Consider the following 27,786-nt stretch of genomic DNA (forward strand, 5'->3'; position numbering starts at 1 on the left):
CATGCGTTCCCATCCATAGATCCCCCCCCCCCCCTTCTCTATCTATATATATATATATATAGGGTGAGCACTTTTTTTATATATCCATCCACTATTTTTCATATTTCTTTCACTATTTGGTAAAATTCTTTTTTTAGGTAATATTTTCTTTATATCTCTCTTACTTTAAATATTCTCTTTCAAAATTATTTATTTTTTTATCATAATCGTTTTCATATTCTCTTTTTTCTCATACAACAAAAAAAATTTATTAAATGATATCTAACTACTATAAGTTTTTTTATGCACATGCATCGAATGTGTCACATTCAATTAGCTTATATAACTCTTATTGAAAATTCTAATCTAAATCTATTTTGATTGGACGTCAATTAATTATATGATAAGAAATATATTTATTGTGTAATTGACGTATAATTCAAAAAAATTTATCTATAACGTAATAATATATTACATTTACTTATCTATCATTTATTTTAAAATTAATTTGATTCAACAAAACCATGTCCCTCTCCATGGGCTGCCATCCATAAATATCCCCCACACTGTCTCACTCAATTTGACGTCTTTATTATTTCAGGAATCATCATTATATCAAGAGTGCACAAACAACTGTAAATAAAAAGCATAATTATGGCAAATTATGATTAATTATTCCATGCATAACAAAAAAGGAGCATATGCTTAGCAAAGTGAATAAATACCAAACACCCCACATTAACTTATCACAGTAACTTCTGCTCCGTCTCTTTTCTTTTTCCTTACCAATCAAAAGCTTTCATCTTGTCTCATTTCTTACCAAAGAACAAAATCTTGGCCAAGACTTTTAATTGGATGAGATGAGCAAAATTTGCATATCTAACTGTGTAAATGATGCAAGGATTCCAGCCAGGGCCACTTATGTCAACCTGTACAAGTGGCCGGAATCCGATGCCGAGTTCGTGAAGTCAGCCGCGACGCACGGTGGAGCGCGGCTGCATAGTAGAGTGGTGGAGAGTATTTCATGCAGGCAAATGTATCTCAGAAGCTACACATTTTCAAGAAAGGAGACGGTGACTGAAAGAACCATCAAGTGTTTTGGGAAGGTCAGAGAGAGGGTGGTAGCCGGGAGAAAAGAGAAGAAACGGGTGTGGCGCAGGCGATGGCGGAAGGGACGGAGGCGGAGGCGCTTGTTGGCCAGGAGAGTGAAGGAGTATTCACGCGCGGCGTTGTGCGCTATTTTCCGGAGAATGCTGCTCTGTACTACTACTGTCGATGTTGTTGATGGTGGCGTTTAGATGTCAATCTTTTCGCCAGAAAAGGAAAAAAGACAGGAGGATTTCCTTTTTGTCCTTTTCTTTTATTTTTTTTTTCTATTTTCGGATTTTTGTTCACTTTCCCTTTTCCCTTTTTTGCTTGAAAAACACAAGATTCTTGTCAATTTCTTATATTTACATGTAACATTCAAAAATTTTCAAATTTCAATCAGAATTTTACAATGGTGTAATGAAAAAGTTTCATATTGGCAACATACCAAAATGGAGTTTCAATGGCTACGTGATACTCCGTTAATTGTAGACAAAAAAAAGTGAATAAGGAGCAAAAAAATTAATTTTTATAAGTTACTGATTAAAAATACTAATCACCTAATGAATAAGAACAAAAGTAAAATAAACCTAATTTATGAGATTAAAAATGTTATTTCTCTTTTACCGCAATCAAAGGGCAACATACATAGCTATTACCGCAATCAAAGGAAAAGGAGAAGCGTCCAAAACTTTCTGTGAAACCAAAGCTACACAATTCCATTTTGTTTTGTGCTGTGCATGACTATGTATATTGTCAATCAGTTGCTTCTACTCAAATACATTCACACTGGATTTTGTTTCCGACCAGCGCACGAAACTGGATTCTGACTTCTGAAGGTCAGTCAGAATGAAAATTTAGATCTGTGACCTCTTTTCTGATCATAAAAACAAGCTTCACTTTTAATGTTCTGATCCTTTGTCTTTGAGGTTTCGGAACTCATCTCTACCAAAAATCTTCAGTTTGATGTATCGCAACACGCACCAGGGACATGATCCTTCACATAAAACATATAGCATGATGTATCATAATCCCTTGATAAAGCCCACATTGCATCAGGATGTAATGGATCAGGCGTGTGGATGAAACCCAAGTCTAGAGCAAGAAAAAGTTCCACAACTGTGGCTTTCAGTAATTCATCCATCAAAAATCAATGCAAGAAAACAATAGCATCTGGAGAATTCATCCGCAGCAGGACACTACACACAATTGAATCAGGAATGTAGTGGGAAAACGATCAGCAACAATTGCATTGTGCTGTGATGATGCTCAGAAAATGCAATCTGTGGTAGACGGCATTAACATCAACTCAGGTTCCTCTTAGCAACGCAAGCCAGAAATAATGCACATTTGAAATGAATAATCAGAATATTCTGTACTCCAACTATATGAAAACAATTGTAAATTAACAGGATATCAATTGTGTGTGGCTTAGTCACCACTGGTTTCATCAGTGGAGTTGATAAGCAAAATAATTTCTCAAAAGTCAGTTTATAACACAAATTAAATATAGTATAGTTGCACCAACCATTTAGAGCATCACATGACCATCAATTTCAGAACCTGGTTCCCGATCACAGGGGTAATAGCCACCCAATTCACTTCACTAAAAATGGCTTATAATCTTCTCATACATAGAACAAAAGACTGGTGCTTGCCGAACTCAAACATCTTTTCAGTATCACTCCTCTTGCCACAGCCATTTTATCATCCATGAGTATCACAGGCTTTAGCTATGTAACATCACACAGATCAGCTTGCAAGTTACAACCACAGTGCAAAAAATTATTGTATGTTTGATAGGTGGATGCCAAGCTTAGGAGTTATTGCACTGAAAACAACATTCGAATAAGATTTTTTGCTTCTGAAAACAGTACAGAAATTTTAAATGGCATTTATAATGCATAATTCAGATTTTCAGCTAGCTCATAAATCGCCATCACCATCTTTTGGCACCTAAAAAGGAAGAGGTTCTTAATTCTTCTACACCACTATATTTCTCAAATTAGCTCATGTGAATTTGAGTGTAAACTGTAACCATGTCATGCAACAAATCAGAATGTTTCAGTTCCATATATATATTTCGCGCCATAACGGTACTGAGACATACCATAATGTAGACACAAACCAGAAAATCAAAGCCATAAACACACAGAACAGCAGGAAAAGCATGTAAGAAGAAAATTCGTAAAAATTCCAGTGAACTTAGGCCAGGCTCAAAGAAACCAAAATCTCCAGCGTTGTTTAGGGATACCAAGCTGACTGTTTGCTCTGCTCTATCACCAACTCACAAAGTGATTTAAAAGAACCACAACTTCATTTTCAGTTTAGGCACAAGATCTCTTCAATAGAAAGCTAAGAGAAAAATACACATATAAAAGCATGTCTATAGGAAAGAACCAAAAAATAATTTCATGTCCATCAGTGATAAAAACCTCAATGCTGGTTGAGTGAAAAGAGATACTCAACAATAAAGATAACGTAAATAGCAAACAAGGAAATTGAGGAAGACACCTTAATACCAACTATTTCCTGCTTGAAAACGATGCATCCAATAACCAGCTTCAGTAGAGAAGCAATGAACTTAAAGGACTTGTAATTTGGGAAAAAACACAAAAAGAATGAGAACAAAGAGAAGGCAGACGCGATATTTGTAATTGAAATTACATTTTCATTATCCAAAGGTCAAAGCCGCTATCAGATAAAGCTCATCGTCTCTAGAAGAATTTGGAAGTAAAAAAGCAGAGAAACAGGTACATGAATCATAAATTTGTTGCAAAATCTATCTATATATTCGTCGAATAACTCACGATATGAATATGTGAGGCCAGAACAAAGCAAAAAGGAATAGCATTTGGATCTCCAACTTCAAAGCTCAAATTCTTCATCCCGAAGAGCCAGTTCTGCAGCCTCTTCCTCCTCATCATCAAGTACAAAGTATTCATTCTTATGAAGTGGCCTAAACATGTAAAAGATTATAGTATAAAAAGCTAGACTCGCAATCTCCTCAGCTGCATTAGCCACCCACTGGTACTTATAAGCAGCAATAGTCCTGAGCGCAAACACGACAATCCTTGTGAAATACAGGTACCCAATAACAACAATGTAAAACTGCCTAAAAAGGGTCAGCTTCGACAGATTCCTTGCAGCCTTGCCATCAGTCTTTGACGTCTCCCTCAATGACCTAATAGACCACACGATTGGAAAAATAATCGCACAACAACAAATGATATCCACTAAAAGAAAAACCTGATTCCATGTTACCCAATCCTTAATAAACGGCCCTGTCTCCCCAATCACAATGGATGCAATGTTTGCCAAGACCTGCAATGGGATCACAATCATCAACACCTTCTTCTCCCTCTCCTGCAAAAATGGCTTCAAGAACGACCACCCAGTACCAATCAAAACAATCACCGTGAACAACAAAACAACCCTAAGAAACTGGAAGATGTAAAACAACACATCCCATCCATGTGGCGTCCCTGTAACCTTCACATAATGCTTATCCTCCGCGGCACAAAGTAAATTCAATGCCTTCATAATAACCAGAACACCCATGAGCAAATGAATCCTATGCACAGACGTCCTATTTTTCAAACAGATATAAATCCAGTAGGACAAAAATCCGAAATAAAGAACAGAAAAAAGGAAATACAACGACGGCAATTGAGTTAACCCAGCAGACAAAAAGTCCTTCTCTCTTCCGTCGAGATTATAAAGCTCCGTGCGTACATCCATCGTCACCGTAGATTCAGGGGCACAATTGGCAAAAAATAACGAATACTCATTCGGAGAAGTGATCGGATAAGAGTGGTTAAACGAGGAGTGCGGCGGAGGGGAGAGATCGCGGAAAGTGAAGAGGAGATTAATGTACTTGGAGTCGAGGACGCAAAAGGAAGGGTTTGTTTGGAGTTCAAGAAGGACCTGAACCAGGGATTCTTCGGAGAGGAGGAAGAAACCTAACCGGGAGGGCTCGGGGGAGCCGACCTTGGAGATTACAGATACGGAAGAGACGGTTATGGTGGCTTGGCCGGTGTGCGTGAAGCCGAATCGTTCGAAAAGGATCATGGGCCGAGAATCGGAGGATATTTTCAGGTTCTTGATCTCGGCGGAGGTGAGTGGGAGGAGGACGAGGATGAGGAAGGGGAGGAGAAAACGTAACTTCGTCATCTCGATTCGGCGGCGGAGGAACAGAGAAGCCAGAAAAGCGGTGGTGGTGGTGCTGAGGAGGAAATGCGTGGATTTTGAGGAGTGCGTGGGAAAAAGGAGAGACGTGCCGGTGGAGTGAATTTCACGATTGCGGGTTGCCTTTTTTTCCCAAAATGCCCTTAGATCTGGTTCGATTGGATCGGGGGCGGGGAGAGGTGTTGGAAGTGTGACCGTAAAATAACACTGAGGTCCTCAAAGTTTCGACTTAATTCTCTTTCATTTACCTTTTATTTCTTTATTTAAGTTTGTTCATACATAAAATTATTAATATTAAGACATATTTGCGTATTTATAGTCAATTAAGTATATCTATTTTTCTACTTTTTATAAATCTTAATTTATTTAAAGAGAATAGCGGCAACTGAAAAAATAAATTTATTCATGTCCAAGTTCTATCAATGTGTTAGACATATGATAAAAATATTGATCAATTTAAAATTACATTTAGGGAAACAATATTGATCATGTGAATTGATTGTTTCATGAAGTACTGTTTAACTGTTTGATAAGAATGATCATGTGATTGTAATGGAATTGAATTACGTGGTCGTGATTGCGCAACTGTAACTTATTGGAGGAAATCTTTAAGAAATTTTTTAGTATATTGAAATTGATAATTGTATCTATACAAGAGCTTGAACTTTGATTAAACATACAATTCATATTTTCAAACACCTCCGTTAATATAATTTGAGTTATAATATGAAAATTACATAATTTAAATTTTTGCAAACATCCCCGATAACTATAAGAATTACAAACTTTTAGCCCGACATTTACGAATTATTCATTAATAAGGTAGGATGAATTTACCAAACGAGGCCTTAATTTTTTAATTTTTTTTTATGCCTCGAGAATGAAAACTTCTATATATATGTATAGTATAATATGCTTTGAAGTATTTCAGGCCCATGACTTGATTTAAGTTGAAGGGGTAAAATACCCTTAAATATGCAAATGATAAGAGTTGAGGGAGTGAATTGCAATTTACGATTCTAAATTTACTGGACTTATGGGGTGCTTAAATGTAATATCTGTAAAAGAAGGGGTAATTACGAAAACAAAAACTTCTTAGGCATTACGTATTTATTGTTTGGGCAATTGGATATTTATGACTCTGCCTCATTTCTTATCCCAAAATTCAATTCTCTCGTAGTCCAAGTTTCAAGCTGTCCAAGGAAAATAAATTTAAAAAAGAAAAAGAGAAATAGCGAAGAAAAGAACGTTCTCTGATGAATTTGTAGTTTCGCAGGGCAAGAAACGAAACGAGGACATAAGAAAATTGAAAATTCACCCATTTGACAAAAAAAAAAAAAAAAAGAAAAAAATCACTCCCAGAAAAATATTCCGGAATCTTCTTTGGATAAAAGTCGCGATTTCAGTTTTTTGAGCTGTTATATCTACGTATTTTGATCGTTGTATATGTATTTGGATTGATCTATCAAATCTCTGGTCTCGAATTTTATCTGGGAAGATTCCGCAATTTCTTGGACGTGTAAGTTTCTACGCCTTTTTAATTGCGTTTTTGTTGTTTATTGAAGAATGAATTTTTGTTATCTAGATTTGGTGCGTTGATTTTGGTTGACCGAAGATTGTATTTGAAGTTATTGTTGGATAGATTTATGTTTGATGATTGGTTTATTGTCTTGATTCTATTGCATGCAGCACATCGAATTGCATGAAGTGAAATTATACGCAACTCTGCTTTGTGGGATTGCTTAACGGAACGGTGTTGATTGTGGATTACTAGATATTGTGTTTAGTTTGTGGTTTTTGGTTGCCTTTTTTGAATTTTTGAGGGCGAGCTCTTGTATATAAGAGATGGATGTGGTTGGTAAGGTTAGCAGCTTTATTACTCAAGGCATGTACTCTGTTGCCACACCATTTCACCCATTTGGTGGTGCTGTCGACATAATTGTGGTTAAGCAGCAGGACGGAACATTTAGGAGTACGCCTTGGTATGTACGGTTTGGGAAATTTCAGGGAGTTCTCAAGGGCACTGAGAAGGTCGTGCGAATTGAAGTTAATGGCGTCGAAGCCAATTTTAATATGTATCTTGATAATTCTGGTGAAGCTTACTTTGTTAGAGAAGTTTATCCCGGTAAGGATGATGATGAGTGCTTAACGAACTCAGAAAATATTGATGTTAATAGCATTGGTAGCAGTAACATCGACGATGGCTTAAAAGAAAGTGATTTGTATGGCCAAGAGGTTAATGACTTTAATAACGGTGAATTGGAGGTGCAAAATAAACACCTTAATCTTGGTAGGGGCCGGTTACAGAGGGTTGAGTCTGATACTGGGTATGTATTTTATGAGTTTCAAGATGAGCCATCTCTGGAGGGTTCAGTTGAACTTCCAGAATATGGTTCAAATACATGTGATACTTTAGAGACTGTGGAGGATGCATTAGAATCAGAGAATTCAAATTCAGAAGTAGTTTTGGTGAGTGTGGATGGGCATATACTGACAGCGCCTATATCATCATCTGAGACGGATGCTGAAGACGTGGAACTAGATACGCCTCAGTTTCACCTTGGCCCTGGTGCAGGGACCGAAGAGTATGACACAGGAGAAACAACATGGACTTCTGATTATTTGAGTGATCTTCATTCTTCTGCACATAATATTGATACTGAAGAGACATGTGACGCGAACAGCGGGACCCTGCCTCCTAAACACCCCTCGGAACCTTGTGAAGGAGATCAAGAGCACCTGTTTCATACGCAAGAAACTCAGGCCACAACCGATAATGGCAAAGAGGTTTGCATTAATAGCAGTTCTGGAAGCACATCAAGTGCTTTAAAGAGGGATGACGTTTTCAAAAGCTGTTTGGAGCTCTCGGAATTGGCAGTGCAGTCTGCAAATACAAATAAGGTTGATGTGGGTTCTTCAGATGAGATCCATGAGGCTACTGAAGATCCACACAAGAAGTCTCCTGGAAGTCCTTTGGGAAATCCTGAAACTGAAAAGAGGAATCATGAAATATTAACCAAAGATGGATTATCTCCGACTGATTCTGGATATCCAATCAGCATCTCTTTGCCAGAGGTACAGGTTGAAGCTGCAATCCATGAAAGAAATACTTTGGATATGGATGATGATGGTTCTGATAGCAAACATCTTCAATTTGTTAGCAGCAATCAGGAACCACAGGATCAAACGGATGTAGATCTAGCAGTGGAAAGCAAGCCAAGTGGTGAAGAAGTTCATGCTTCTGATGATGGATACTGCAAAAGTGAACTTGCTGAACCTCATAAGGCAGCTCCAGCTCCAAATGAAGATACGAAATCAGATGCATCTACAAGTAAGACATCCGTTTGGTTGTATCATTGAATTTAGATCTGTTTAATTTATTTTTAATGCTGCATCCAACACTATGTGACATTTATTATTTATCAACAGGGCCAGAGATCTCTCTCTCTGAAAACGTGCAGCATGCTGGAATGGAGTCTCGTACCGTAGAAGATGCTTTTGACCCAAACCACACATCAAGTGAGGAATTTATTTTTCTGCTACTTCAATCATTAAGAATGAAATCTTAATTGTTCGATTACAATTTACAAGGGAAGTACTATTTGGATTTACCAGTTAAGCCGCATGATATAATCCCTGGGAACGTGGAGACAGCAGAAAGGAAGATAGATGATTCTAGCATGACTTCTGCGCGATGGAGGCTCTGGCCAATCCCATTTAGGAGGGTCAAGACACTTGAGCACTCCGATACTATCTCATCATGTGACGAAGTTTTTGTTGATTCTGAATGTGTCTCACCAAGGCAACCCCCCACAACCCCTATAGCCCGTGTAGCCACTGATTCTCCTCGGAAGCAAATTATAAGAACCAATGTCCCAACTACTGATCAAATAGCGTCTTTGAATCTCAAAGAGGGACAGAATATGGTGAACTTTGTTTTCTCTACTAGAGTCCTTGGATCCCAAAAGGTCGGGTTTTCTTAACTGATAAATGCATTTGTGCTTAAGACTATAGTTGTTTAGAGTTGGAAGTCCTGTATTCTCATTAACTTACACTCTGCCGAGGACAGGTTGAAGCTCATATTTACTTGTGGAAGTGGAATGCGCGAATCGTAATTTCTGATGTCGATGGAACGATTACCAAGTGAGATTATTTAGTTTTATTTAACAATTTGCAGTATGCACATAAGTATTTATCGTAAATAAGATTGCTAAAGTTATGTTTGGTAAGTGCATAACAATATGGAAATAGTTTATCAGTTCTCAATTTTGTGGGGTTTACTGATCTAGCTTGATTATGAGTACCCCTAAAATTTGTCCATCCTCTTCCCTCTTTGAGTAAGGTGGGAGTGGGAGCATGGTCTAACCATCAATAGCAGAATATGATGTCCTGTTGTTTCTAGGTCTGATGTATTTTGCAACTCACAGTCATTTACTTTTGTTCCTAGGTCTGATGTTCTCGGTCAGTTCATGCCTTTGGTTGGAAAAGACTGGACACATTCTGGGATTGCTCGGTTTTTTTCTGCAATAAAGGTAATTTCTTCATATGTTCTATTTTCGAACCCTATGGTGATCATATAGTTTATGGTTTGCATTGGCTTGGTTCACGCTAAAAGTGTTATTGAATCTTATAATTGGTTTTCGTGAAGCACTTTTAACATCTTGAACTACCAAAATGGTGAAGGACATATTGAAGCATGAAAACATATGTTAACCTGCATGCATTGAATTTGAGGAGAATTAGTGTACTAGCTGTTAGGAAATGTAATCTTGGATCCAGTTCCAAAGTATCAGGGCTTCCTTAATGTTGCAACTAAAAGACTGAAATGGTTGGTTACGCACCTGATTCCCACCCCAAAGGAAAAACAAAGTGAAACATCAGAATTCCAAAGCTTATGAGCCATTGAACTAGTGTGGGACTTTACATTTTAGATCTCTTTAAGGACTGTTTGATAGACTAGGACAATAGCGCATTTTCAAAGCCTCAAACTTTAATTTATTCACTTTCATGATTGAGAGTTCTTTGGCGAGCTGGGAATAGCTGTGAGACTGAAATGATTGTCGGATGCAAGCTGGATGTTTGCATATTTTATATCTTAGCTGTTTTTATTCATCTGAATAAATCGTTTCTGTCTGACGATGGTTCTTTTGCTACAGGAGAATGGGTACCAGCTCTTATTTCTCAGTGCACGTGCAATTGTTCAAGCATACTTGACTAAAAATTTCCTATTCAACCTTAAGCAGGTGTTCATTACTATAAAGTAGCGTGTTATATTTTCTTTCTAAGATGCATAGTGGTATTTCTAAGGTTTGGTTCGAAAATTAAAATTTTGTAATATCTTTGTAGCAACCATTAGCTGTTATGTGTAAAATTTGGTATGTCTCAGTCGACTTTGATGTACCTGATACTTTCACTAAGTTTGGATTTTCCTTTCTACCGTTCCATTGAGAAATCTTATATGCCATCTATCTGACATCTGGAACTGCAGGATTATGGTATTATCTCGTTATGTATCATAGATTCTGCAATTTTCTTGAGCTATTGTTCTGGCAATTTTATAGATGGAATTTCCCTTTAAAAGGATTATTTCGAGTGAAAATTTGTCCAAAATGCTTGCAGGATGGCAAAAGCTTACCTGATGGACCTGTTGTCATCTCCCCTGATGGCTTATTCCCTTCATTATACCGAGAAGGTGCAGTCTGTTCCTTGAAGGATCACTTCTTGACTTACACTATAAAGAAAGTGTCGCCCTGCCGGCATTAAATCTTGTCTTGGAAAACAGATATATCTTTGTCATCGATTTTGATGGAAATGTATTGTTGATTGCAGTGATAAGAAGAGCTCCTCACGAGTTCAAAATTGCCTGTTTAGAGGTAATATTAATGAATGGCTGTAAGCACACTAGCTTTGTGGGTGAAGACATGTACCTACATTTCATATTATTCTATGTTCACGTTGTACTAGTTACTCTTTTGCAGGATATCAAGGCACTATTTCCTCCCGATTATAATCCATTTTATGCGGGATTTGGAAACAGAGACACAGATGAGCTCAGTTACAGGAAAATTGGGATTCCAAAGGGCAAGATCTTTATCATTAACCCTAAGGTAGTCATCATTGACATAATATTCATCCCAAAAGAACAACCAGAACTCTCAAGTTTTTACCATTTTCGTATTGCCTAGCCCCAACAATTGCTTGTCACATTTTTACAGGGGGAGGTGGCCATTAATCATCGTGTTGAAGTGAAAGCATACACATCATTTCACACACTAGTGAACGACATGTTCCCACCAACATCACTCGTCGAGCAGGTATTTTCTGCAGCAGAAAGGCTGACTATCTGAAATAAGTTTCTGAAATTCTCTTATTTTATATAAGTAGGGTTTGTGAAAACCTCCATTTCTGCTGGTTGTCTGTGCAGGAAGATTATAACTCATGGAATTACTGGAAGATGCCCTTGCCCGATGTTGAGTAACTTGAAGCAATTCATCCGCATTTACAACTCTTCCACTGGCTAGATATGCTGGACAATTTTTTGCCTACCAGTATTCTTGTATACATTATTTTTTCTTTTTTGTTCTTTTAAGTTTTAGGAAAAATATTGTTTCAGCAAACTCATTCGTCCGTGTATAAAACTTATTTCTATAATCATGAATAAATTATGTTGTACAAAATAATTCTTGCCAGACAGTACATCACTTTCGCTGAGTGTATAAACCTTAGTTCATCAACCTGCAATACGAGTACACCACTTACGCTGAGAGTGGATAGATAACGCGTTAAAGTTTTAGCTAATAGTACCAAATGCAAAGGTTGGTTTTGGTCTCAAACCTTGTAGTCGCAAGATTATGAACTGTTTGATCATACTAATTCACACAAAGTCATCGGGAGGTAAATGGTTTCATATATATTTTTTAAAAAAAATAAATTTGTAAAATTTGAAGAATAGCGTTCATGGAAGTTATAATGTAGTTTGAGGCTTGATTTAAAAAAAAGACGCAGTCGACAACACATGAATTAAAAAAAAAAAAAAAGACAAGAGGAGAAAATGAGCATAAAAAGAAAAGAAAATATTGCAAACCAAGAATGATTTCTTTTATATTTAGGGACACTGATGTCTGAAAAGAGTGGTAATTTTCAAATCTCAGGCATCAGTTTCATGTTTTCAGCTATGGTGTAATGGTCCAGGATGGTAGAGGGAAAATTACATAATTGTTAGTTTTTTCTCTTTCTATTTTTTTTTTTTTTTAATTTTTGTGGGAAGGAAGAGAAAAATTAAAAAGGAGCGTGAGAAGCACGTGAGATAAACTGTCGAGGGTATTTACGGGAAAACAGACAACCGCGAGGGCGCGAAACGAATGGCTCAAGACTCGAACTTTTCCATAACGCTCAACTCCTTCTCATTCTTCTTCCTATTTCTCTCTCTCATCAAATTTATTCATTCATCAATACTCTCTCTCTCTCTCTCTCCTTTCTTCTTTCTCATCGCGATTAATTCTCTCGGGTCGAACTAGCAAATTTTCAATTTGTAAGATGTCGTGGCTTCGATCGGCAGTGTACAAAGCGGTGGAAGTCGGTGGCAACAACCACCTCAGCCGCGCAGTACGCAGCTATGCTGACACCGTCGTCAATCAAGCTGGCCAAGCCGTTGTTGGAGGCGCGAGGCTCTTTCAAGATCGCATTGTATAATTCGCTAATCCCTCTGTTCGTGCATTGTCGGGGTGTTCTTCGTTTATTACGCTTTACTAAATAAAAAGATTGTGGTGTTAATTGAATTTAATATTCCTAATATTTGGAGGATCAGCTTGCTTTCCCCCTCAGAGAAAAAAAGAAAAAAAAGAAAAAAAGGTATTTACCTCTATGTTTGATCTAAATAATGGAAAAGATTCATCATATTGAGTTACCATATACTAAATATGACATTAAGACAGAGCTAAGAGCCAGAGGTAGATAGCTATAATAGATGCAGATATTCGGATCCTAATTTATGTACCATAAATTAGCAGTATTCAAAAGCTTACCATTGGCATTTCCCATATGGATGAATTAAGAGAATAGCAGGCTCTGTATATTTATCTTACTATTGGTTCTGCATGTGGATTATCTCGTTTCCTGACCCGTATGCACATGTTGGAACTAAGGAATGTTGATGATCATGTAAGCTATAGTTTATTGTCAAATCCCTTAAAGTAATAGTTTGGAAATTTCGCTAGGTGTATTCTTTTAAATAGTAATTTCAGTTATTAACCCATGATATGCTGAACCACTAAGATTTTGATATGGATAAATTTAACAATTTGCCACATACAGACTCTTGTGATGTGCAATTTATGCATTTTCCAATACATCTTTCCTGGTCTGGTTCCTGTCGCATGTAGTTTATCTAAACTAAGGTAAATGGCATAATAGAGCAATATTCACTTTTTTTTTTCCTGGATTCAGAAGGTATACTTTTCACTTTGCTTCTTCGGAAATAACTTGAAGCATGGTTAATATTATTCTCTTCAATTTTCTGGTATTGTAGGGAGCTCGGAATTTTCAAAGCTATAGGCTTGCAGTAAAACGATTAGAAGAAGTGTCTGTTTCATGTAGGGGGACAGAAAGAGTTCAGTTACTGAGAAGATGGTTAGTTGCCTTGAAAGAGATAGACAGACTTAATGAAGCTGTCAACTCTGAACATCTTGACAAGTTTAGTGAAATGGAGGATTCTCCTTCAAGGCCAACTGTGGTATGTGGTTCTGCAATGCTACAAGTTTACCATTTTCGTGCCTCTCCAAATGTGATTGAAATTTCACTTAGTGGCTTTTTATGTCATTTCTTGCTGTGAAGTTCCGAAACCATCAAAACAATACCCTCAGCCATCTTCTTGGGCACAAAGCAGAATTTAAATTTCTGTTTAACACTGATTCTTTTAGAAAAATTCAAATACTTCAGTTATGTTTGCCTGGAAATAAATCAGTCCTGGCTGATAAATGTAAGTTGCACCCTTCAAATATTCTCTCTGCAGCACCTCCCGGTAACCTTGGACATTGATTCCTAATTTATTGAATCCAGCATGATCTGTCAGCGCAGTATGTGAGTTTCACTAGTTTGCACCTGATTTTTTTTGTTCTATCTAGTAGATATATTTACACACTCTTCAGTCTTAAAACATAACTGTAGAATTCGCTCTTGCCTGAGTTGTCAATAGGTTGTATAAAATAATAGTTAGTTTGATCTACAGAATGGCGTGAATCACTAATCTACATTTATTTATTACCATGCCCAGGTTATGTATTATGATCCTGATCTTGGTGGAGAACCAATGAATTTCCGTGATGTGTTCCTTCATAGTCAAGCTCTTGAGGGCATTACGTTATCTTTGGTGAGTGTGTAGTAGTTTCCAATTGTCTTCTTTGTATTTTCAATTTTCTGGAAGTTATCGGATTAGATTCCTCTTTATTCTGTCTCTGTAGATCTTCCTCTTATAAATATTCTCTCTAGATTTTTATTATTTATTACCAACAACAGATATCCTCTGTTGTTCTTATTTCTTCTTTTACTTCTTCAGCCATCCCACTTAAATCCATTTATATGGTCTCTGTATGTGCTCCCTCATGTTCTGCAGCAGTTTTTATCTATTGTTGATCTAAGATGATTCATGATTTCCTCAATATTTCATTTTTATTTTCTAGTTCTACTTTTGGTTAAGTTGCCCGTTTTTCTTTGTGATAGCTGGAGGCTAACCAAACTGAGTCTTTTGTGTGGCCCAGATTCTTGAAGAACCCAACCAAGAGGAACTTTCTTTGCTTCTGGAGATATTTCGGTGATTCTTACTTGTATCATTTTCTAGATACTTTTATGATGTTTCTTAGGTCTCGCTTAGTAGTGGGATCAAAGATCACAACTCAGTTACAAAAATCATGTACTTGCTTTTCATATTTAGTCTCCTGCCTAGCAGAGGAACAAAAACATGAGATCCTTCCCCACCCCCTCTCCCTTTTGTGTCTAGGCTCTGTCTCATGGGTGGAAAAGAAGCTCATGATGTTGCTGTGAGCAGCGTACAAGAGTTGGCGAAAGCCTTCTCAACATACAATGAGGAAGTACTGGTATGGTATAAACCACATGATTTTGGTAAACTCATTCATGTGATTTATGATAGGATATTGCTGAAGATGTGAAGCAATTACAAAATTTTCACTTTTTCCTTTTCTAATTCCAGGCAAAACGGGAAGAACTCTTGCAATATGCACAAGATGCTATAGCTGGACTGAAAGTAAATGCTGAGATAGTAAGGTGGTTAAGGGTATACCAATGATTTCATTCACTTTGTTGTTGTAGAGCAATAATGTATGACTGGGGTGCACGGTAGGCGGCATACCAAACTAGCTTGCTCCACTTATGGTCCTCCCAGAATGCAAGCCACGGAAGGCTTCAAAATTGAAGGATTAAAAAAACTCTAAATGGTGCATCATGGTTACCTAGTCTTTTTAGCAGAAGAAGCTTGAGCACTTAACTGCAAGCAGAAATGTGAAATGATCTTTGCCATGTAATCAGTTTGTATATGCATTACACCTCCTTCTTCAACATTCATCCAGTCCTTTTTAAGCATATCTTGAAGTTGTTGGAACATGTTAAAAATGTAGGGGAGGTTCACTCATTAAGAATTTAAGCTACTACAGTCAATCTGAATGCTTTTTTTTTTTCCTTTATTAAAAAAAAAAGAAACTCAATTCTGAACTGCTTTCGTATCTTCTGTCCTGTGTCTATATACTGAAGAATCATCCCCTGCAGCTTATTTGTTCTCTGTGTGTGTGGTTGGTATTTGTATTTGTTTTTTAATCCTTTTAATATGATAAAATAAGGTTTTTATTTGCTTGTGCCCTATCTTGAAAGTTATAATACTAAAAATATTTACATTTCAAAAGATTCTTAATGATCTGAGTCTAGGACTTGGTATTGGATATTTTTCTCCTCGCCTAACACAATAAAGGTTTGCCTTTGTGCCATAATTTTTTTGTTTTGTGATTTGTTAACCATACTCTCTTTATCTTTCATTGTTTTGGATTTGTGGTGCTGCATTAGCCAACTGCTGCACTTTTCAGCTATAACATTCAGTTGGCTACTTTTTTTATTGATAACTGTTTTTTTTATGCTTCATATTCATATGGATTTTGCATATTCTTTTGTTTCTTACGTTATTGTTTAGAATCTCAAAGAAATAACTCAATATTGATTGCCACATTTATATTTGCTGACATAAGGTATGCATTTTATCTAATAGTCCCTTTCAACTTCTTCAAAAGGAAGTACGCAAAAGAAATGCAGAGGAAAGAAAAGGGGAAAATTATTGTGATCCCACAGATCAATAATTGCATTAGAAATAAGCATTACATCAGAAGATGGTAGTTTCTTTTGCAGGATTTTTCAGTTCATTACACGAATTACATTCCTTGAGTCTGACTGTAGTGATTCTTTGAAAATATTGATTGCTCTAGCACTCATCTTTAATTGCTCTTAATTAGTCACATTTAATTGCTCTTTAATACATGTTTAGTTTGCTTGCTTTGCTACTTTGGTTTTGCATAATTGTTTGTGAATTCATAAAAGTGACTTGGTGATGCTGGGAAACAAGTTAAGATTTTAGAACTTAAGAAGTACATATTAAATAAATGCCTCTCAACTACTTCAAAGGATTTTCTTTTTCCGCCTATGATAACTATCTATGAATTATTAGATTTACAAGAAAAGCAGTATATTGCAAGATGGTTGTTTCTTTTACATGATGTCATTTCATCTATATGATTTTGAAGGTACTCTTTCTGTGGCCAAATCAATATACTTTGAGTTAGTGATGAGTTACAAGTGCAAATAAATGATGCTATGGATTGACCACCATGATCTCTATCATTTATAAGATTGTAGTTTAGGCCTAGCTATTGACTAAAAAATATTATCTTAATTATTTACCGGTTTGTGTTTTCATTTGCTCTCAGAATAGATTCTGAAGTCTCAAATATACAAAAGAAACTCAAGGACATGAAAAACCTGGTGCCCCTTAATGAAGTTGGCAAGATATCATCTGAAAGTGCATCATGCATATCAATAGAGGTGGGTGACTTTTAACTGTTCTTGGTCATCTTTGATCTGCAGTCTGATGAGGTTTCTAGATGCTGCAGTTATAAGTTCAAAGAATCTCAGTATCACGTGTTTGGTGGTTTATTCTTTAGAAGAATGTAATCTGGGTCATGCCTAATTAAAATTGTCAACAAATGCTAATCATATGCGTAAGAATTGCTTGATTATAGGAGGATCAGAATCCTCAGTCAGAATCAGTCACTAAGATCAGACCATAGATCCAGACTGAAATTATGATGCTACCAGCATAATAAATGCACTTGCAAAGAATATATCCTAAGAAAGTCACACACTAGGCTGTATTTGGATTGATGGATCTGGATTTGGATTTGAAAAAGTGATTTTAAATGACTCCACTTCAAAAGAATTTGAAATCCATTCATATTCATCAAAACTAAGTCCAAAATTAGAATGAAAGGATTTGAAATCCTTTAAATTTAGAATTGTCCAAACATATTCTTAGGATTTGTTATGAACAATTTGAAATTCATGATTTCAAATTCTTCAATCCAAATGGCTAAATAAATGACTTCACCAAGTTTGCTGATGGTCCTGGTAAAAGTTATGGGGTCTATGCTTAGCGTCACATAATTTAAGCCATCTCCTGTAGAAAATATGTTTCCATTCTAGAGCAATAAACCTACCAATGAATCATTTTACCCTCATTAGGCATAACTTTAAGATTTTACTGGAAGATGACCTGTATAGAGCTGTAAATGCTCGATCCTGGTTCATCTTTGCCTTAATAGTTCATGTGAAGATCTCTGGTTAATCTTTGCCCTTAATACTTTAATGTAAATAATTCCAAGTACCACATTTCTGATTTTGATCAATTTTCTTGGGCTGCTACAATAAATACAAAACTAAAATAAGGAATCTGGATACATTGAGGTTGCCGTCTTTGATTCTTGCAGAATCTAAAGGAAGCACTTACACATATTAGACTTTGTTCCCGATTGGAGGAGCTTCTACATTTGAAGAAACTCATAAAGAATGGGGATTCTCCAGCAGCCCATAATCACAAGGTATTTCTCAGTGCTTATTTTTCTGGGAGAAATTGCAGAATCAAATAGAATAATCAATTGGGATTACATTATTCATTTCCAATCTTTTTAATCTCTGATATAGTCTGACTTACAGCATATCTACATTCTACTTTTAAGCATTGGTTGAAAGTGAGGAACTCTTTCAATAACATACAAATGAATGCGCCCTCTGATCTTGAGTTGGAATTCAAATAATTATAACATAGCTAAGATCTATCAAATATTTTGCTTGGTCTTAGTGCTCTAATCGGCATCATGCATATGATCATTGTGCAGGTTGATAAACTAAAAATATTATCAGAATCTCTTGCAAGCTCTGCCTCAAAAGCGGAAAAGCGCATGACAGACAATAGGTTTGTAGTTGTTACAAATCTTTCTTACATTCATCATCTCTTTGCCAGCCACAACACCAACAATATAACTTTCTAGATTCTTGGTGAAAATGATTGCAAGCACTTGGAAGTTGTCACTGAATGAGAGTCCTTAATGAGTCATCATCTTTTCTTTCTACATAATATCTTTTATCATTTAGCATCAATTCGTTATTTTCTACCAAATCTTGACCTAGCCTTTAACTTCAATAAAATACATAATGTCAATAACAGACCTTAAAGTCTCACGAAAAACATCAAACTTCAGAAGAAACTTTGATGTTTCAGTTTGAATTGAAATATAGCTTACCTCCACATGTATGAATGTCTGCAGACAAGTATTTCTCTGATATGTTCTTTTGTTCATTCTGCAAACAGGATACAGAAAGAAGAAGCTCTTAAATTTCGTGTAACCAAAGCCAGTGAAGTCAGCCTACTTGAAAAGGTAAAATATTTATCAACAACTCTTGATGCTAATAGACGCAGATGCCTTATAAAGTTCTAAACTATGAAATGTTTAGTAGCTCCCACAGTTTAAGTCTTCTTCCCTCTGTAAATTGACGTGTACTCTGCAGCTTCTTATTTGTTATGGCTGCTTAGATGTTTCTTGTGCGCTGTTCATAGTGTTTATAAAGCTTCCTCCAATTACAAGTTCTTTCACATTGGACTTGCTAGAACAAATTGTCACTTTTATGTGTTATTTCCTAATAATTTCACAAGTTGTATTGTCCTTTACTTTAAAAGTACACCTTCCTCTTTCTCATGCTTGCAGCTGTTTCAGTATGTTAAAAATCAAACATCCTCTAACAACTTTTCCAGTTGCTTAGCAAGCAATTCTTCGGCGAAGCTGCTACAGAACAAATCAAGACTAGATTACTTTTCATTTATAATATTTATGTTTTAATTTAATGAGAAGGGAAATCATGGATTATGCTTGTTATCTGCTTGAACTCAGGAAACATGTTGTTCAAATATGTCATGCATACAATCTCCAACTTTTTGTCCCATTCTACTAGATGTGACAGAGCTGAGTATAATGGCCTTTCATAGGAATTGACTATTGAAATCAAAGCTCTTGAACGGAGAAAAGATGAGCTTGAAGAAGAGCTGAAAAAGGTATTTGGTACATTTCTACATTTTCCGGATAGTTTATTCATCTTTGGAAATTTACGAGTCCAACTTTTACTATGTCTAGATTCTATTGAAGTATTTTGTGTTATCTAGCAGCTTCCCTTTAAATTGATGTAAAATAGGTGCAGCTCCACAAATATCTCTGTTTCTTTTGGAGTCCCTGACAATCAAACAGAATATGAAGAATTGATCCATTTGAATTTGATTAGATTTGCATTATCAAGAGTCATAATTACAGTGCTGAATATTGACATAGTGCATTCAAAAGATTGCTTGAACTTCAAACAAATTACTATAGATAATGTCTTGCCTTGACCCATATCCATATGTTCAGCTTTCTCAATTGTGCCTCAGTGGGTAATATTCGTATTTACATTTATTTGCATTCTGGTTCTGTATTCTGTCCGTGCTTCATCTTGCAGCATTGATTCACTACCTTTATGATAACAAAATCTCCTAGAAGTTGAACGATTCACTATGTCATCAGTCAGAAATATCTTCCAAAATTATGACGTCAGGAGGAAATATAATTTACCGGCCAAGATTATGCTAATTTATGATTTACATCAATTTCAATCATACTTGTATGCAGATTCCATATTGAGTGATTTATGTGATCATGTCTAACTAACATGTGATTCCATATTAAGCAATAATGTTATGCCTAATCAGCTTATATTTAGGTTACCACTGCCTTGACTTCTTCACGTGCTCGCCTTCACAATGCCAGGGAAGAAAGAGATCAGTTTGATGAAGCTAGTAATCAGATAATTCAACACTTCAAGGTGAAGGTAAGATAGCTCTTTTGCAAGCTAGGATAACTGGAAGGCTACCAAGGTATTTGGAAAGTAACTACACACTCCATTTTACGCATACCAATTGTCTAATTTGTCAAGTGATGGTCCTCTTTAGGATGATGAGCTGTCAAAATCTATCGCTTCATATAGAGCAGAAGGAACAGTTTGCAACACATTTGTTCATTTTCTTGAAAACACCTGGGTCTTCCAGTCATCATGTGCTAAACAAAAGGACAAGCGGGTCAAGTAGGTTCTCTCACTTTGAAGCTTTTACTTCCGTTCGTGCTGAAATTTTTAGTTACTCTTATCAATAAACCCCTCATCCATTTGCACTTCTTCTATCCTCTTAAACAGTTAAAGAAAAAAAGCTCCATCTTTACTCATTTAATTTGAGATAATAAATATTATGGATCTTCACATTTTTGTAACTATTGTCAACTTTTTATGTGTAAGCGATGAGTTGGAGAGACATCGGGAGTACGTCGTGACACTGGCTACAAGTCTTTTAGCTGCATACAAGGTACTTAACAGCCCTCATATAAAATATTTGGCCAGATGCAATGCCAGGCATGTCATTTAACTTGTTACGTATATCTGTGTCATCTTGAACAACCAGGATGAGTTGGAGCCTGCTCTTTCTTCCATTCGGAAGCTTGTGGAGAATTTGAAAAGGTATTTCCCTTAGTTATTTTGGAAAGTGATGCCTAGCCAGGCACATCTCTAATCCCCGGTTCTTCCAGGTCGGATGGGACATCGGCCACAGAGGAAAATGATGATGCAGTTAATTCAAGGACAGCTCTTGAAGAACAGTACCAGGCTACAGCAAACAAGGTATAAATGTCCAATGTTAAAAAGGTCCTCGTACATGCATATATTCGGTTTGGGGTTTATCTACTAGAAACGGTCTCATTTCCTTCTGACTGTTGCAACGAATGCCTTGTATTTTATATTCTGATTTCATTTTTCTCTCCATGCTCGCTGGTGGATGATTGTTTTGTAGGTCGTAACCACATTGGGCGTAGTTGAAAGCATTAAGAACCAGTTTTCTACTCAACAAGTTGAGGACTCAAGGTGAATTATGCCTCTCATTTTCATTAAATGCTTGGATGACTATCAATGGCGCCTATCTAGTGATGTAGCTTTAAACTTCTGAAATATTACCAGGAAAAGTGATGGAAAAGTCAAGGAATTATTAGACACACTTGAAAGTATCAAAGCTGAATTTGAATCCATTGAGAAACCAACTTTGGAATCTGTGGCCCCAATTATGAGAGAAGGGACACCATCAACGGCAAGGACCTCAGAACTCCCCCCTCTCTCTCCTAGAAAGCATCAGAATCCGACACTTGAACTTGATCTTGCGTCAACCTCCAGAAATGAGGGATCAAGAGGAATCTCATTGGGTTTTAATCCGATAATAACTCTGCCTTTGGTTCGAAGTATGAGCACCAAAGTACCAGGGACAGCACAGTTGGAACCTCTAGAAGTCCTTGGACTTGATGGCAAGAAGTCTTCAGATGCAGAGGCACAATTGTCCAAGTTAAAAATGGAGTTGGAACTTGAGAACCATAGCAGAGGCAATTCCATGGAGGGGATTATTGACTGGGAATTTGATGAGGTGATTGACAAAGAACCAAGAAAGAGAGTATAAAAAATCAAGAAATCTGCTCATTTGAGGCCAATGAGTTAAGAAGCTTCAGCATTCCATAATCGCCTATACTGTTTATAATTCCTACATTCCAAAGGCCCTGTTTCTGTATCCCTCGAAAAAGGGTGTATGAAACTTTTACTAGATTATGATAGTTCGAAGATGATTTCTTGGATCACAATGGTCCACTGTTGTCAACTACAAATCTTACAATTCAAACTCTTTGGACTGTGGTTGCCCTAGAGTTGTGTAAGATAAATTAGACATGTGGAAGAGCCAATCTTATAGGATATTTGTAATTGTTGCCTTTCGAGAGAGTTTTCTTGTTTCTTCTTCCTTGTTGTTTGACAATCACCAATTGTAAAGCGTGAAATTATTATCATAAAATGAGTTTACCATACCTAGAACAAGCCCAATAAATTGAGATTCAAAAGTTGAAATATCACTTGTGCGATTTTCTACAATGTGAAAATGCATTTCTTTAGATTGTTTTGAATGTAATGTCTGGCAAATAGAGCAGCTTTGGAATTCTAACATTCATCTTCTGCACTCTAATAAAAGTTCTGACAGTAGAGTGAATGAAGTATATATTACTCAGAAATCAACTCTCTCTCGATTGAATTACATGTGTTTCATCGCTAAATTTACATATCACATTACAGCCTTTCTTGCCTTTTGAAGTGTAGCATTGTTGGAAAGGCTGTCTTGGAGCTGCTCTTTGGCACCAGAAAAGCACCTCCCCACTTTTGGTTGGAAAAAAGAAATGTGAATATTTGTGTTGGACGGGACGTGCAGTGCAGTGCAGCTCTCGGTTCATCCAAATCCGTTGGATAGTCAAATTTTGCCCTCTCCACTCCATAGTTCTAAGACTTGGAGCAATACAATAAGATCAGTCAGAGTGGAATGAATAAAGCAGGCATTACATGTCACGAAGAAGCCATTAGAATTGGGCCACATCAGAAAAAGGGCTCAGAGCATCCTCCTTCAATTTCTTGAGCCTGTCAGATGACATGTGGTAAATCTGATTGATGTACATGTCATCGATGGCCCCTTTACTTATTCTCTGTATAGTAAAAAGAAAGAAAAAGGAAAGAATCAAATGAAGCTTTTATCACTACTTCTCATTCTAAATAAATCCTTTTATCTTCCCTTTAATAGTTTATATTTCCAAATGAGTTACTATGTAAAATTAAAGGTAGGGCTAAAACTTGAGGCAAAGTCCTAGTGAACATAGATTACAAGGGAGGGAAAGTCACTGCTACAAGAATGTGCAAACAAAAGCCTCGAGCTTGGGATGTATATATAATTCTTTTTTCATTTAACTATGCTTGAACAACAATAAAATTATGAACCCAAGGGTAGTTATATGTCAAAAAACCATGTAGTTTGATGTCTCCAAAACAGTAATAAAGATGGCCAAAACATGTTTTTGACCAAGTCAAGTAAGGATAAGTTAAAAATTTATTGGCATTGAGAAGATTTATTAATAAGTAAGAAGGGGGTGCAGAAAACCAGGTTTTGAGGAATGGGCTGTTTTCCAATTTAAGTGTTATTTTGGCAGAGAAAGTTGTGGATGTTGCAGTAGGAGTAGGGGGTAGGCCACCACTATTCAAATTTTCTTATTTCTTCATTAAAAAAGAGTGATGTTTTTGGAGTCTTGCACACACAAATCCGCACCCTATTATGCCTATGCAGAGCCACTAAGATCCACCACAAACTAAAATTATATAGTAATTTGAATTCCAGTTTATGGGAATCTTTCTTGTGATTAGACTTGTAACTAAATATGGTTTTACACAAAATTCCCATTTTCATTTAGAGTAGTTTGTTTTCTTGCAACCTTGATAATGGTTTGGTTCAGTTGTAATGAATTTGCAGCCAAATACACTAAGACATGGCGCTCTGAGGAGGCCATCCACCAGACAGAAACAGTGTTTTCTTTTGTTTGAAACTAGACAGAAACAGTGTTGGAGATGGACATTGTGTGCTTATGTTTATCCATTTCTTTAACTGGCATTTTTGTTCTAATTTCAAGATTTGGAAGAGCTTAAAGAATTTAGGTTATAAAAGGAAAAATATACCTGACATTTTCTTACACCACTTTCATGCTTTTCTGACTTGGAATCATCCCTCCTTTTAAAGGATGCTCTGCTTTTCTTCCTTTCCTTCACTCTTCAATAAGCTCACCTCCCCATAAACACACACACACACACACACACACATTGAGAGAGATTGGTGTTTCAGTTTCATGAAATGGCCAAGAATCTCTCATTACATGATTTTGCAGATGAAGAAGACTACATAGACATGGAGCTGACTTCTTCACCCTCTACCACTCTTTGTTGCTCCTCAAACTCTTCTCCACAAAGCAGAGAATTTGAGTTCCAAATGTCTCTAACTTGTGGCGAGAAAGAAACCACCACTTTCCCAGCTGATGAGCTCTTCTACAAAGGCAAACTCCTCCCTCTCCACCTTCCCCCACGGCGGCTAATGGTGGAGAACCTCCTTCTCCAGAGCTCCACCACCACATTTGATATTACCAAAGAGCCCTTCGAAGAAGATCAGTGTTACTACTCAATGCCATTCCCCACTTGCTCAACAGCACCTTGCACCAACACTTTGAACACTCCATCAGATTCTTGCAACATTTCTCCATCAGAATCTTGCAGGGTGAGCTCTGAGCTGAACCCTGATGACTATTTCTTTGAATGGTCCACTGAATTAAGCAGCTTCATCAATAATCACCCCACAAAACAGTCATGGTCCAGGAAGCTGAAGCTGATTAAGCATTCCATTCTTGGTCAGAAGCTGAAAGCTTCAAGGGCTTATCTGAAGTCTCTATTCAGCAAGTCTAATTGCTCCCACGAGTCCTCCGCCAAGGCTAATTGTAATGCAGGAGCTCAAAACTTACCAAAACCTGAAGAAGCTTCAGCTTCAAATAAGTACTTCAAGATTTCCAGGGAAAAACCTTTCGGTAGAGCTCCGTATCCAACGACAGTAGGTACTACAATGAGCAACATTGATAAAGAGGACAATGTCCGCAGGAGGTCATTTTCCAGTGCAATTAAACAACATTCTCCGACCAAGTGCTTATCTTCATCCTCGTCGAATTCTTCATCCGGTGCTTCCTCTTCATCATCATCATTTTCGCTTAATTCGAATGGTTTTCATGAGCTACATTTTCTTAGGAGGAGCAGCAGTGCCACTGAGATTGAGGGGTCAATTGAGGCAGCCATTGCTCATTGCAAGAAGTCTTACCAGCAGATTCTTGATTCAAGAAACTCACCAAGGGAGCCTGGAATTTGTTCGTTTTCTCCCTCCAGGATTCATTGCAGATGACGAATATTCAAAAGGGACCAGGTCTTTGTAGCATTTGATGGTTTCCATATTACATAATCTAAGAGAAAATCCAAATCTGGACAAATAAAAAATTAGCATATTTGTGATGTTCAATCATTTGAGATTTTGGATTATACTGCACATAATTTAGACAAGTATCTAGATTGCTTCTGTATAGACTTGCTGTAACAACTTAAGAGTTCATGCTGTATTCAATAAAATTGATGGTTGTGGCAGTTTCTTGTTCATCAATATCTGTAATTGTACTCCAAAAGATTGTATCTTTCAAAGATATGGCACTATTTGTTTATACTACCTTATTGCAAACAAAGCTATAGCTTTAATCTTGATTTAGTACTAAATTTGAAATCCTGGCTTTATGACAGGCCCAAGAATAAGGTGAAAGGAAAGAAAAGTACTCCAACCTTTTCAGAGATGAAAAGAAGTCAGAAGACTACAAAATAAACAACTTTCCAAACACCCAATGTGGCCAACTTTTTTAGCCAAGTGGACTCCACTTTTCTAGTTCTGCTTGCTTGGAACGCCTTATTATTTTTGTGGGTTTTTTGTGCAGTCAAGTGGTTGCCAAACTTGAAGAGTTTAGAAGTATTATCAGCTTAGGAGCATCTACGGTACTAATTAAAAAAAAAATCGATTTTAACAGGCCTGAGCTGCAAATTCCAACCATCACAAGAATCCCTTCTCTTTGTACTTGGTTAGGATGTGAGATAAATGTCTCACAGATGAAAACCTCAACAAAGTGAAAATGTGATATGTTTTCTCTTTGTCAAAGCAAAAAGCAGCAAAAGATGTTCAGGGAATCTTCCCATTACTTGTATGACAGAACCTTTTCATTTTGATAAAGGGAACTTGATGGTATATTTTTATGAGAAATGGAAAAACTGGATGAGCCATCCAAATGATGGCTCAAAACAGAGTGAAAAGGAGAACTCTCTCTCTCTCTCTCTCTCTCTCTCTCTCACACACACACACACACACACACATTCTCTCTCATAGAGATATAGGAGAGCAGTAAAGCAAATAAAAGTGGTTTTTAAGTACTAAAGTTTTATGTTATACTTCACCTTAATAAAGAAAAAGCATAAAGTTAGTCCTGCAGTTATGACTTTGACGTCTTCATAGCTATGAAGACTTCTTCATAAGTAAGCTGCAAAAGCTTTTCAAGAGCTGGATCGAGCGTTTGCTGATTGGTTCTGTAACCACATTCTATCTCACCATCTTTGTTTAGCTTATACAGAAATCTGTTGTGAAAGAAGAATGCCGATGCATATTCCACCAGGTTAAAATCTTCCACTGATCTATGACAGTGTAAACTCTTAAATTAGGTGGTGAATCATTACCATCTGAAAACCTGTCCCAACAACAGTAAAAAGGAAAAACAAGAAGATGCGAATGAATGACGAAGGAAAAAAGGACAATTACCGGAATGTAATAGTACGGTTACCCGAAAGAAAGGAACAAAAAGAAAAGAGGAGGCCTGAATGAAGAACTTTGATATGCAAACAAATGACCTCACATGCTTTCTTAGTTCCTGCTATACACCAATCGTTGTCCTAATGAATTGGTCATCTGATAATTGGCATCACGAGACTATGAAAATATCAATCAGTAAGTAGACATTATAGAGCCCTTCTAAATCAATAATGCACAATTATTTCTCTTCATGCATATCAAGCATCCAACGTTGTATCAACAAAATATCCGTTCTCTTCATCTGTTGAAAACTAGACGATAATCGAAAAGTGCCAATCGAGTTGTTAACACTGTTAAATCAACATTATTGGCCTCAAGTACTTCCAATATCTCTCTTTTCCCTTTTATTTTAACATTGAAAAGATAAAGAGAAAGTCTTCTGATTTTGCAATTCACAATCAGGTTACTCACTCAATCTTCGCCCCGAAATCTATGAGCCAAAAGCTTAGTTTCTACACAAATGGTGTTTAAAGTTAGGCTTAAAAAGACCAAATATGAAGTTGTTTACCAAACATGCCTTTGGTCATGTCCACTCATTGATTGGAATATTGGCCAGTATTCAAACTTACAAGCTTTGAGTATACTGC

The 27,786-nt window shown here is 36.7% G+C and overlaps 5 protein-coding genes across 5 annotated transcripts; 4 read left to right on the forward strand and 1 right to left on the reverse strand.

The window, feature by feature from the left end:
• On the forward strand, nucleotides 840-1,277 carry LOC105174705. The gene has a single exon (XM_011096893.1). The coding sequence runs from the start codon at nucleotides 840-842 to the stop codon at nucleotides 1,275-1,277; it is 438 nt and encodes a 145-aa protein (XP_011095195.1).
• On the reverse strand, nucleotides 3,699-5,408 carry LOC105174390 (protein GPR107). The gene has a single exon (XM_011096484.2). It carries the CDS (start codon nucleotides 5,236-5,238, stop codon nucleotides 3,934-3,936), a length of 1,305 nt encoding a protein of 434 aa, XP_011094786.1. The 5' UTR covers nucleotides 5,239-5,408; the 3' UTR covers nucleotides 3,699-3,933.
• Nucleotides 6,401-11,939, forward strand: LOC105174391 (phosphatidate phosphatase PAH1). Its single transcript, XM_011096485.2, has 12 exons — nucleotides 6,401-6,772; nucleotides 6,943-8,584; nucleotides 8,683-8,772; nucleotides 8,869-9,221; nucleotides 9,323-9,396; nucleotides 9,701-9,785; nucleotides 10,410-10,496; nucleotides 10,873-10,945; nucleotides 11,083-11,126; nucleotides 11,232-11,360; nucleotides 11,469-11,567; nucleotides 11,678-11,939. The coding sequence occupies exons 2-12, from the start codon at nucleotides 7,099-7,101 to the stop codon at nucleotides 11,729-11,731; spliced, it is 2,574 nt and encodes an 857-aa protein (XP_011094787.1). The 5' UTR covers nucleotides 6,401-6,772; nucleotides 6,943-7,098; the 3' UTR covers nucleotides 11,732-11,939.
• LOC105174392 lies at nucleotides 12,718-22,773 on the forward strand. Its single transcript, XM_011096486.2, has 18 exons — nucleotides 12,718-12,939; nucleotides 13,781-13,984; nucleotides 14,525-14,620; nucleotides 15,009-15,061; nucleotides 15,248-15,344; nucleotides 15,458-15,531; nucleotides 17,232-17,346; nucleotides 18,288-18,398; nucleotides 18,696-18,772; nucleotides 19,169-19,235; nucleotides 19,841-19,906; nucleotides 20,605-20,712; nucleotides 20,834-20,964; nucleotides 21,172-21,238; nucleotides 21,335-21,390; nucleotides 21,459-21,549; nucleotides 21,719-21,789; nucleotides 21,883-22,773. The coding sequence occupies exons 1-18, from the start codon at nucleotides 12,790-12,792 to the stop codon at nucleotides 22,367-22,369; spliced, it is 2,121 nt and encodes a 706-aa protein (XP_011094788.1). The 5' UTR covers nucleotides 12,718-12,789; the 3' UTR covers nucleotides 22,370-22,773.
• LOC105174393 (probable membrane-associated kinase regulator 4) lies at nucleotides 24,480-26,020 on the forward strand. Its single transcript, XM_011096487.2, has one exon. It carries the CDS (start codon nucleotides 24,620-24,622, stop codon nucleotides 25,703-25,705), a length of 1,086 nt encoding a protein of 361 aa, XP_011094789.1. The 5' UTR covers nucleotides 24,480-24,619; the 3' UTR covers nucleotides 25,706-26,020.

Source organism: Sesamum indicum, linkage group LG11 (assembly GCF_000512975.1).
Source record: "Sesamum indicum cultivar Zhongzhi No. 13 linkage group LG11, S_indicum_v1.0, whole genome shotgun sequence".
NCBI classification, from domain to species: domain Eukaryota; kingdom Viridiplantae; phylum Streptophyta; class Magnoliopsida; order Lamiales; family Pedaliaceae; genus Sesamum; species Sesamum indicum.

Excerpts from the sequence above, each read along its gene's own strand:
- LOC105174705 (XM_011096893.1), top strand. The coding sequence starts at position 840 with ATGAGCAAAATTTGCATATCTAACTGTGTAAATGATGCAAGGATTCCA.
- LOC105174390 (XM_011096484.2), bottom strand. The coding sequence starts at position 5,238 with ATGACGAAGTTACGTTTTCTCCTCCCCTTCCTCATCCTCGTCCTCCTC.
- LOC105174391 (XM_011096485.2), top strand. The coding sequence starts at position 7,099 with ATGGATGTGGTTGGTAAGGTTAGCAGCTTTATTACTCAAGGCATGTAC. Across the intron at positions 9,222-9,322 it reads GAGTCCTTGGATCCCAAAAG|GTTGAAGCTCATATTTACTT; the intron begins GTCGGGTTTTCT and ends TGCCGAGGACAG. Across the intron at positions 11,568-11,677 it reads CAACATCACTCGTCGAGCAG|GAAGATTATAACTCATGGAA; the intron begins GTATTTTCTGCA and ends TTGTCTGTGCAG.
- LOC105174392 (XM_011096486.2), top strand. The coding sequence starts at position 12,790 with ATGTCGTGGCTTCGATCGGCAGTGTACAAAGCGGTGGAAGTCGGTGGC. Across the intron at positions 19,907-20,604 it reads TTGAAGAAGAGCTGAAAAAG|GTTACCACTGCCTTGACTTC; the intron begins GTATTTGGTACA and ends GCTTATATTTAG. Across the intron at positions 21,239-21,334 it reads GTCTTTTAGCTGCATACAAG|GATGAGTTGGAGCCTGCTCT; the intron begins GTACTTAACAGC and ends TTGAACAACCAG.
- LOC105174393 (XM_011096487.2), top strand. The coding sequence starts at position 24,620 with ATGGCCAAGAATCTCTCATTACATGATTTTGCAGATGAAGAAGACTAC.